Below are 11,653 nucleotides of genomic sequence, written 5' to 3'. Positions count from 1 at the left end.
ATGTTTAGGGTTCCAGAAATGTTTTTTCCTCCCTTGTTCCAGAATGCATATTTGATAAGTATAGCACCCCCTCCATCACCCCCTCTCTGTATCTCTGCCTTTTAAAAGTGAATATAGGAAGGAAGTTAAATTGACATGAAATCCTACAATAAGTATATAATACATTTATATACAGTATGTTTATAAATCAGTTGTTATCATTACCATTTAAAAAAGACAATTTGAACAAAAATAGTGTTTAGGACACTTTTCACATTGTTTTATTTTATTAATAAAATAATAAATACAATCACTTTAAATACCATCAAAATATGGGTGGCATTGTAGTGAGTGGCTATTACAGATCTTGAAAAGATAGATAGATAGACCTGGTATTCCAAATTGACTTAATCTTCATCCCTTCAACAGACGAGACCTCCCAATTCAAAGAAGTTCAGATTAAATCCGTTTCATAAATGGGAGATCAAAGGTAACGGAAATGCAATGTGACAATTCTACAGATCGGGGGAAAAATGTACTTCAAACGCCCTGGTTATTCTATTTCAGTGGACACCACTTTATGGTCGAATACCAAATGTATAATAATTTGCTAAAAAGCTTTTATTCTGCACGGATCTAATTATAATTCTACCGTATAATACAATTGATTTCCCTAACATGTTAGTTTTGACTCTTGTCATCTTTCGTTTATATTTCAGTTAGTTCATAAATCTATCACATTTCCTTCAGTTGTGGTGTATATAAATGATTGAACTCCCACATTTTCACGCCTGCAGTGCAGAACCGCATTCTACACCTTGCAATTGGACATGCGCCAAACTTGTGTCTAATGTCAACTAGCCTGAACAGATACTTGCAGACATCTAATTGTTTCACTTCATTCCATCCAGGGATCCACCCCTTGTGTGAAAGCAATTTAGATCTGATACCGTGCATATATCTCAAGGCAGCAAACCTTTGTCTGTACGTTAAAGAAATGGCACGTCGCAGCACTTCAGAAAATCACCCACATTAGGGATGATCTACTACTATAGAAACGAGTTCATGTTATGATAGCACTTATGACTTTATATCAAGTTTGAGTGACGCTGAAAATAGTCTCGCTATTATCTCAGGACTTCGGGTGAGCTGATAGCAATGGACATCATTTGAAGAAGTGTCCTCGAGTGTGGCTATAATATTAATATGCATTTACTGCCAAGTGGAATATGTTTGTATTGCTCCGTAGCAATCTGTTCGTTCATTTCCAGGGTCGACTCGTCTTGGTGGTGAGTGGACTTTTTTTTATTAAGAAAAAAAACAAAAACATGTATGAGTCTGGTTTATGTGACACGATTTAAATGACCATCATCCATATTGTAGTAATAATGACGCCGACGATTTATTTAAGACGATCGACATGTATATTGTGTATGTTGAAAATGATTCTGTGGTTTAGTTTCCTAATCGCATTGCTGGATGTTGCATTAAGTTAATGCCGCACTATTTTGAAATTATTTGAATCCATCCAGGTAAGACTAATATTATTTGATTTTTTTTTTTTTATTAATACACACCAGAACATACACGTTTGATTAAGACTGCCTGGCGCACATTGGTTCTTCGCAAAATACGCATTTGTAAAGTTATGATCAATGTACACTTACTGCATCATTGCTTATAATGAAAATTATAATTAGTTTATTAAATCAGATGCGAACACGGCAAAGAAAAAAAAAAGGGAAACCAAGCAAAAACATCATTCGCTTTACTACACTGCTGTGAACTTTTTAAAATCCTTCCCATTGTAGGCAACAGTTGCATTAAAGTGGAGATAATGGCGTTTTCTTCCCGAGTCGCTGAACACCAGTATGCCCCTGTCTTTCAGGCACATGGGCGCTCTGGGCTCGCAGGTCCTGTGCCACAACGTGCCCGGCTTGGTGCCCCGGCAGCGCCAGCTGTGCCGCCAGCAGCCCGAGCTCATGCGCGTGCTGGGCGCGGGGGTGGCGGACTGGCTCGCGGAGTGCCGGCACCAGTTCCGCGCGCACCGCTGGGACTGCGGCTCCGGGGCGCGCGAGCGGGCGCTGCTGCTGGGGAGGCTGCTGCTGCGGAGTGAGTGCTGCTCTGGGTGTAACACGCATGCGCTTCACGACACCTGCTGGGCCCTACGACAGACATCTCGTTATGCTGCTGTCTTTTATTTTAAAGGTTTAAAGACCGCTTTTGTGCTTGCAGTTGTGATGAGCGACTGCTTTTTTGGCTGCGCCAATATGTCCTATAGTTAGGGCATTTAAAACCAGCTTGGTTCACTGAGCTGTTGTTGCTTAGTGTATAATGTCTGGTTATTTTACAATCGATCAGATTACACAGAGAAGTGGGATTTGTTACGTATATCGCTGAAAAGTAACGAGAATGATGAGTTACCAAAGACTTATTAGACGCTTAGCACATGGACAATTGTATTACTTACTGTATACGAATATATTATTTCTCATGAGTAAATCTGGCAAAATGCTGACGGGAATACATTATTAGTAGTAGTGTAGTAGTAGATGTTTATCGCGTTCGAGAGTAATTGTTTGAATGAAAGGTATTAAACATTACAATTATTTTGTGGGCTGATGTTAACTGGACATTTTTTACATGCTAACAGATGTTTTACAATTTAAAAGTTAAACAATAGGGTGTTAAGACAAATATATGCAAGAAAACAACATAAAATATGCATGATCTACATATCGACATTTAAATGACTTGGATGCTAGGTCTGTCAAAACGTAATAAAACAATGACATTTCAAATTTGGAAAAAGAAATGCAATGAATTACAATAACGACGTCCTTTTTTACACTTGATAATTAATAATTCACAGGGGTGGCTTCATCACACCTTATCCCTAATATATAAAGCTAACGACCTCTCTCTCAGATTTATGAAATCCCTTTCAAATCATAATAATTTGAACATTAGCTTAAGAACCTCCACCAACTTGAAGCCCAAATTCTCAGTTCTAATGAGGCCAGAGTGCACTTAAAAGTTACATTTAATCTCTTTATAATCTTCTTTACAAAGTATGAAGACCTCCCATATTGACTCAGCTCCTTTTATAGGGGTTTTATGACAGATACGTGATTGGCAGTGTTTCTCCAGGGTACCATGAGAATCTACTTAATGTCATTGTCAGTATACTAATTTAAAACAATTGCTGGTGGTTTGTACTAGGGCCTGATATTAGACATTATAATAGCAGTGATATGGGAATTTGTAATGGTTTTGGGTAGCACTACAGGAAAAGCACTTTTACCCCATCACACGTTCTCAAATGCATTTCGTGGAAATTAACACAATGAAGAAATAAGCATCACTCTCTAATGAGTCATTTGACAGAAGTCATAAGCAGACTTTTACTTCCACAAATGAGGGTTTTAATCCTTAAAGACTTTCCTCTGAGATCCCAGTGAGACACACACTTCTTATCCTAGGAAGGCTTTGATCAGGTCTTTGCTCTGTCACCGAGAGAAGTAGGAGAACCAGACCAGGATTACCATGGAATTAAACTGAACTCAGAGGACATTTGCAGAATAAGCATTGCTTTATGTGCCAATGTGTGAGTTCATCCAAACATAGTTCAAAAAGTGTTTATTTTTTGTTATTATAGCATTTTTTAAGTCCACATACTTAAACATCATGGTAGAATCACAAGAAAATTGGAGCAAAAGGAGCACTACACTCCCCTACACAGAGATTGTAATAATTCCTAGCTGTCAAAATAGATAAAAGCATCTGCTAAGTAGTACAGATCTATTATTGTTAAAGTTTGGTATTAAATCAAGAGTTTGATCCCTCCACTGATGGCAAATTACAAAGCTGTCCTTAGTGGCAATTTCTGGTTTTGTCAGAGGCTTCTACCTTTTGTAAGGGAAGGGGGAAACACAAACCCCATGAAGTACAGAGCTATAATGTGCAATTAATAGGTGGGGTCACACGTTTGATATAATCCCAGCCAGAATGTGCTGACTATCTTCTGTAGCTCTTACTGAGTTTTTCCCCGTTGGCCCAGGCAGCCGCGAGTCGGCCTTTGTCTACTCCATCTCCTCTGCTGGGGTGGTGTACACGCTGACCCGAGCCTGCAGCCAGGGGGAGCTGGCGTCCTGCTCCTGCGACCCCGCAAAGAAGGGCTCCTCCAGGGACAGCAAGGGCTCGTTCGACTGGGGAGGCTGCAGTGACAACATCGACTACGCCATCGGCTTTGGCCAAGCTTTCATCGACGCCAAGGAGAGGAAAGAGAGGGATGCCAGAGCCCTGATGAACCTCCATAATAACCGAGCTGGAAGGAAGGTATACAGTTTCAGAGTTGTTTCTGTGCCCAGTACTGGTTAGAGTTGAAGTGACTTCCATCCTCAGGCAACTCCCCAAAGATGCTACATTTAAATAATTAACGGCTGTTTGTGTAGATGCCTGACCACTCCAGGGGAATATGTTCAGATCTGTAAAGAGCAGTGAGAGAGGAGAGAATTGCTGACACTGTGTACCCAGTCTTTGGAAAGTATTTCAAAAAGCATCACTATTAACAGAGAGGGCATGTCATATTTTACAGCTGTGCTCAAGACTCAATTTCATGCCATCTTCCAGCAGTTGTCAAAACATTCCTGATATCTACTTCTGTCATAATGGCTTTGCTCCCCTCTAAAGATCTCAATATACTTTTGGTCAAGTAACCAGTAGTCCTAATATGTCGAGCCATGTATAAATCCTAAAAACCTGAATCTCAGGGCCGTGACTAATGGCACACAGAGGTTTTCTTAGAAAACTTATTTTGAATCATGCGACTTATGATCCGAGTTCATGCAATTTATGCAGCATTAGAAGTTGATTTAAATATTGTGATTTGAAAGATCTGTATTTTTGGTAAAGTCCTTCTTGAATGCTGCTGAAATATCCTTTAGAGATGTAAGCTTTGTGAGGTGATTTTGTGACCCAGCCCTATATTGAGGAATGTGAAGGCTGGGCAGTAACCTCAGCTCTGGTCCATCGGCAGGCAGTGAAGCGCTTCATGGCACTGGAGTGCAAGTGCCATGGTGTGAGTGGATCCTGCACAGTGAGGACTTGCTGGCTGGCTATGGCAGATTTCCGCAAGACGGGAGATTACCTGCGGAAAAAGTACAATGGAGCGATCCAGGTCGTCATGAACCAGTACGGGACCGGGTTTACTGTCGCATTTAAAAAGTTTAAGAAGCCAACGAAGAACGACTTGGTGTATTTTGAGAACTCGCCGGATTACTGCATCAGAGACCATGAGGCTGGTGAGTGTCTTTGAGGATTACTGTAGTATCTCCTCCTTAAACCTCATTCAGTGTCTAACTAATCTTGTCATTGTTTAGAGTCTGCTTTGCTTTTAATCACAGAACTGGTCAAAATTACTTTAAAGTATGTTGCACTAAAAGAAACAGCTTTTCAGGGGAAAAAAAATACTGAATGATAAATACAGCTCTGGGAAAAAATTTAGACCACTGCAAATTTGTCTTAAATCAGCATCTCTACATGTATGGCAGCCATTCCATTCCAGTGTCTGTTCAATTCCAACACAGGCACACCTCATTCTACTGATTAGGTGATCACCTGAACCAAATCTCATTTAATGAGGAAAAGTATAAAAAACACTGCTGTGGTCATCACTATCCTCTTGCAATAGGACCAGCTGGATAGCAAAAACAGTGCTAGTGGTACCTCAAAAGTAATTGGAATCAAAAAATAACTATTGATATTGCCAAAAGAGTTGAAAAGGAAAGTTTTGAGTGGGGAAAAGAAGGATTCAATTCTGGCTTTACTGGCAGAGGGATACAGTGAGCGTCAGGTTGCTTCCATCCTTAAAATTTCAAAGACAGAGGTTCATAAGAACAAGGTCAAGCAGCAGACATTGGGGACAACAAAGCTACAGACTGGCAGTGGGCGAAAATGACTCTCCACTAACCGGGATGACCGCCAACTCATTCGAATGTCACTCAATAACCGTAGGATGACATCAAGTGACCTACAAAAACAATGGCAAACGGCTGCTGGGGTGAAGTGCACAGTGAGGATGGTTCGCAACAGGCTCCTAGGGGCAGGGCTGAAGTCGTGCAAAGCTAGAAAGAAGCCCTTCATCAATGAGAAGCAAAGAAGAAGGTTTGCAAAAGACCATAAGAATTGGACCGTAGAGGACTGGAGTAAGGTCATCTTCTCTGATGAGTCCAATGTTCAGGTTTGCCCAACACCTGAGAGGCCTACAAGCCACAGTGTCTCACACCCACTGTGAAATTTGGTGGAGGATCGGTGATGATCTGGGGGTGCTTCAGCAAGACTGGAATCGGACAGATTTGTCTTTGTGAAGGATGCATGATTCAAGCTACGTAAAAGGTTTTCCTGGAAAAAAACTTGCTTCCTTTTGCTCTGACAATGTTCCCCAAATCTGAGCATTGTTTTTTCCAGCAGGACAATGCTCCATGCCACACAGCCAGGTCAAATTAAGGTGTGGATGGAGGACCACCAGATCAAGACCCTGTCATGACCAGCCCAATCTCCAGACCTGAAACCCACTGAAAACCTCTGGAATGTGATCAAGAGGAAGATGGATGGTCACAAGCCATCAAACCAAGCCGAGCTGCCTGAATTCTTGTACCAGGAGTGGCATAAAGTCACCCAACATCAATGTGAAAGACTGGTGGAGAGCATGCCAAAACGCATGAAAGCTGTGATTGAAAATCAGGGTTATTCCACCAAATATTGATTTCTGAACTCTTCCTAAGTTAAAACATTAGTATTGTGTTTAAAAATGAACATGAATTTATTTTCTTTGCATTATTCAAGGTCTGACAACACTGCATCTTTTTTGTAATTTTGACCAGTTGTCATTTTCTGCAAATAAATGCTCTAAATGACAATATTTTTATTTGAAATTTGGGAGAAATGTTGTGAGTAGTTTATAGAATAAAACAAATGTTAATTTTACCCAAACACATACCTATAAAACCAGAGAAACTGATCATTTTGCAGTGTTCTCAATTATTTCCAGAGCTGTAGTTTGTTCACAGAAATAAATTAAATATTAAATAAGCACAATTAAAGTTTGTAGTATATTACCATCATAGACTCTCCTGATACATTGGTAAATTGTGCCAAAATCCTAATTAAAATTATATATTTTTTTAATGTAAATAGACAACCATTTTTCTGTTAAACAGACATTTTTTCCAGATGCACCGTGGGAGCCAAAGTCAGATTGAATTTTATATAGCTTGATCAATTACTTTAATAGTCACACACACAATTAAAAGTGCTACCTTCACACAATATAGACAATGCATACACAACATGGTCCTTGTTTAACAACCTATAAGAGCATACAAATGGGCACACGCCTTGAAACTGGTGTATACTGGTGGCAGTTATTTCCAAAATAAATGTAAAAACTTATTTAGATCTACTACCTACTGACATAATGTTTACAAGTCTAAAAGCATTTACAGTTAAAAAAAAAAAAAAAAAAAAAATGATACCTGTCAAACAGCTGTGCAGGTTTGATATGATATCCACTATCGGGTGACAGCGTTTAACACGCATTACACACCTCTCTGCCACAACCTGCAGCAAAACAGGAGATGAAACCCAATCTGAACCCTGGCTGCTCATAAATTATTCCAGAGAAGTGTGTTTGAAATGTGTACTGAGGTCATGGCATACTGTACTTCTTCAGGCTTGATCTGTATGCAGGAATATTTTGCTGGGAAGGTCAGGTCTATCCAGCAGAAACTTGAATATAATATACCCAGTGGTGCAGAGCTGTCAACCCTTTTCACCAACAGACAAATTCGCCAAGTAATACAAGTTCTTGGGAAGCGCTGCAACGAGCATGACTTCATATTTACAGAAAAAAGGAACCACTCATTACATAGTGTGAGTTTAGTCACAGATCGTGACCCTAATGTTTTCCCTCTAGAATTACAAGAATGAGTAGCATTTTTAATATAAATAAAAATCCCAGTTACAACTATATAATGGGATTTATTTGTAAGCACTACTGTTGATTAGTTATTTTTTATTTATTATTTTTTACAAGATGCCTGCCACCTCTCCTCAGTGTTAAGTTGCCCATCAGCTTTCCCTTTGACAGCTTTGATGATAGTGGCCGGTCTGACCGTCACGCTGTGGTTTTGCTGCAGGCTCGGTGGGCACCGGGGGCCGCTTGTGTAACCGGACGTCCCGGGGGGTGGACAGCTGCGAGGTGATGTGCTGCGGTCGGGGTTACGACACGTCCCGCGTCTCCCGGATGACCAAGTGCGAGTGCAAATTCCACTGGTGCTGCGCCGTCCACTGCAAGGACTGCCACGAAGTGGTGGACGTCCACACCTGCAAAGCTCAGAAAAGCTCCCATTGGCTGGACCAGACATGATGAGCCACCAGGTCAGGCACCAGAGGAACGTTTCATACCTTTGGTAAGCACCCGTGGAGGGCTCGTCAGTCTGGCTCCATACAGGTTGAGCGGTGAAGTCATTTCTGGAGGTGGCTTCCTCAAACCCGAACACATGCAGTCTCCTTACACCTCAACACTGCCCTGGAGCCCAAAGAACGTGCTCTCGTAGAAACCTATGCCAGTGTAACACCTGTACAAGTGTCGTAAAGATTATGACAAAATATTTTGGATTTCCAACAAAAACACGAGGGTCTTAAATTAACTGCCAGTTCTTGAGCCCATGAGGACTTCACATACAGTAGTTTGTTACTCTCCCTTTAGACGGGGTACATGGTACAAATTTAAAATATTGAGAGGATAGTGTATGGTTTTAGGAAATGTCTTCACTATCTCTATTTAAATAGTCTAATTTTAAAACCATTACATGTGTAGTTTATGTAAACAAAGTTTTATGAAGAAAATGTCCTCTAAATTCACATTAGATCCAAGAATATGGTTTGAAATTCCCTATTTGAAAAACAATGTATCAGACAAGTAACCTCATCTGTATCACTGTAAATTATCTTAATTTTAAAGCAGAATTACATTTGTTTAGCCAGCCATATTTTGTAAACTGTTATCCTTCAGTTAAATACCATCACAATTTAAGTGCACTCTGTGAAACCTGATTCTTAAACATGAATTTTCACAACAATTAAAATAGTATGCGTTTCTTTCCACAGAATAGCATTGTCTTCCTTCTTTGTTGCAATATGATTTTCCTATGCCAAATCAACTGTATTGCTATCACTCATGAGTTATACCACTGTACTTGTGGTAGGAAATCTTTAGATGTGATGAGTTTCCCACATTGCTCATCCAAGTTGTCAGAGATGAAACATTGACAGTGAAGGAAAACAAAAGCTAGTGGGGGAAAAAAAAGCAAGTTTTATAAACCAGTTTGACAGGAGATGCATTACAACATTGGTGGAACAGTAGGTTTCCTGACAGTAAAGGTTTGATTAGCATAATTTCCCCAAACTTTTAGATAAATGAATGCAGTTTTTATAAATGGGAATTATACTGCAACTAAGACTACTTACAACAAGCACCAGTTCTGTAACTTTGCAGCTGCCGTCAACATTAAAAACTGCTGCGTGACGAGATTGCAATCCCATTTTAACACCAATCGATAGCTTGAGTGAGCTCACTCTTCCTGCAGTCCTCACCCTCGACAGCGGCCCCACCGAGACTGACAAACACACGTTATCACTGGGACAAATATCACCAGAGCAAATATACTCTGACACAGGAACAAAGCTTTTAATCTCCTCAGCAGCCTATTCTTTCAGAGTGAAAAAAGGAGGATTTAGAGAATGAATATGAGAGAGGGGGAAGAAAAAACATCTATTGCAGCAATACACAAAAGTCTTTATTTTTATTATTTTTTTAGCTTTTTTTTCTGAAGGCAAAGTAAAACTGAACATCACCTTTTTTTGTACAACAAAAACAGGTTTACATGAGAACAAACAAAAACAAAGTCTTGAACTGACAGTCATTTTTCCCTTTCTCTATCATGCTTTCTTGTGGTCCACAAGAGACATGATCTTGGCACAAACGTGGTGGCAGCAATCCCATTATGCCCTTAGATCCGTGTCAGCTGATGCCACAGGCTGGAGGGTAGGATGCTCTCCACCTTTTCCATTATAAAGTTTAATGGTGCAAACAGGGTGCTGAGAAACTGCCAAGAAATCCACAAAAGAGGTGTAAGTGCATGTCTTTTCATACCGCACTGCCGCAAGCATTTTATAAAGGGGGCAGCTGCTGTACAAAAGCTCCAGTCTTTCTGAACTAAAACACCTGAAGAAAAAAGGTGAATTGAAGCTCGTTAAAAGAATAGTATATCCTTGTGGCTCAACATCTCATTCTGTGCACAAGCATGTCTTCGTTGTCTTTCCTATTGTTGCCTCCCAACTGAAACCATCGAAAGACTGTTGTTGCCTTTGATCTCCTTTTTGTTCGGTAACCCTTTCATGTTTTTTTGAAGCCCACACAAAATATTGAATAAGATACTGATGCTTCCATTTTCCTATTCTCACTAAATGAATCATAATGCTTGAATCAATTAAAGACAAAGAGCTGCGCTGTATAAATAGTGGAACTGCCCATACTTACGACATCTCTTGGCAATAAGAGGAGCAGGTTTAATGTAATACTGATATTAGGGTAGGGAACTGAGTAGAGTAGTAGTAGGGAATAATACTAGTATGGCACATTTCTCAGATTCTGCTGAAAATGATATGCAATAATGTAAAAAAAATAAACAGTTTTGGGTTTGATTGGACCCAGACATGTTAAATATTTACAGGAACAAGTTAATTTGTTGGACCAGAGCTCGCTCTCTCTTTGGGTGGGAATGTCCCTCTGATGCTGTAACCAGAGTCCTTACTCCCAGACCCACAGAGCACTGACTACAGCCTCACACCTGTTACCTTTGTGTTTACCCCTCATAGGAACAAAAGGATAGAACCAGATTTCCCTGCCCCGCCAACCCTTCCTTCAGCCTAAACTTGCCCAGGACTTTGAAGTCTGCTTGCTTTCCCCTTTGAAGTGGGTGACTTCCGTTAGTCAATGATAAATGAACCAAGCCAAATCAGTGGAGGGATTGTAGGCCAGCTAGATATGAACAGGACCAAAAATAGCTTTTAAATGCATTTCACAGAGGACTTTCTGTTCTAATACAGACATGCAGTGAAGACTGGGTAGCACACATGAATTATTGATACTTTGCCTTAACAGTCTCTGCAATTGAATGTTCATTATGTTTCTGTCTGTTACCAGTACTTTGAGTCAGGGAATTTATCCTGTTGTCTTATGGGTGGTCATATTCAATTTTGTTTGTAGAGAAAGTAATATCAGTTTACTGCTTTTTATGTGTGTCCTACCACATATGCAGTCTCCTGACTTTCCTCTCTAAACCCAAGCCCCCTGATGCCCTCTGCCTGTTATCTACATATCATAGTGTTTACTGTTAGTGAAGATCCAGTGACTCTTGATATATTTTGGCAACATTTACAGTGGGAGATAAGGGTGTGTGTACTTGGATCTTGTTTAAGCAGGGCTTTCAGTCTCGGGCCATGAAGCCTCGTCTTGGTCACGGCTCAAAGGCAACACTCGTCAGAAGCCACCATGACTTGGCACACTACAGGTGCTGCCCTGGCTTGGAGCCCACACTACAAATAAAAC

General features: G+C 40.4%; 2 protein-coding genes across 7 annotated transcripts in view; one reads left to right on the top strand and one right to left on the bottom strand.

The window, feature by feature from the left end:
* Positions 1-303: 303 nt before the first annotated feature.
* Positions 304-9,152, top strand: wnt2 (wingless-type MMTV integration site family member 2). The gene is made up of 5 exons (XM_066705163.1): positions 304-1,268; positions 1,868-2,091; positions 4,040-4,317; positions 5,018-5,282; positions 8,178-9,152. Exons 1-5 carry the CDS (start codon positions 1,186-1,188, stop codon positions 8,405-8,407), a joined length of 1,080 nt encoding a protein of 359 aa, XP_066561260.1. The 5' UTR covers positions 304-1,185; the 3' UTR covers positions 8,408-9,152.
* Positions 9,153-9,817: 665 nt separating this feature from the next.
* LOC136750244 (suppressor of tumorigenicity 7 protein homolog) overlaps positions 9,818-11,653 on the bottom strand; it is a 56,713-nt gene continuing 54,877 nt past the window's right edge. For 5 of the 6 annotated variants that reach the window (XM_066705152.1, XM_066705150.1, XM_066705153.1 and 2 more), the window contains one exon: positions 9,818-10,148. In XM_066705152.1, the coding sequence (XP_066561249.1) occupies positions 10,053-10,148 (96 nt within the window). In that variant the 3' untranslated portion in view covers positions 9,818-10,052. The other variant, XM_066705154.1, reaches the window with a different exon arrangement.

The sequence above is a fragment of the Amia ocellicauda genome, chromosome 5 (genome assembly GCF_036373705.1).
Source record: "Amia ocellicauda isolate fAmiCal2 chromosome 5, fAmiCal2.hap1, whole genome shotgun sequence".
NCBI classification, from domain to species: domain Eukaryota; kingdom Metazoa; phylum Chordata; class Actinopteri; order Amiiformes; family Amiidae; genus Amia; species Amia ocellicauda.
Note: the sequence above shows the minus strand (reverse complement) of the source record. Positions and strands in the feature narration are given on the sequence as shown.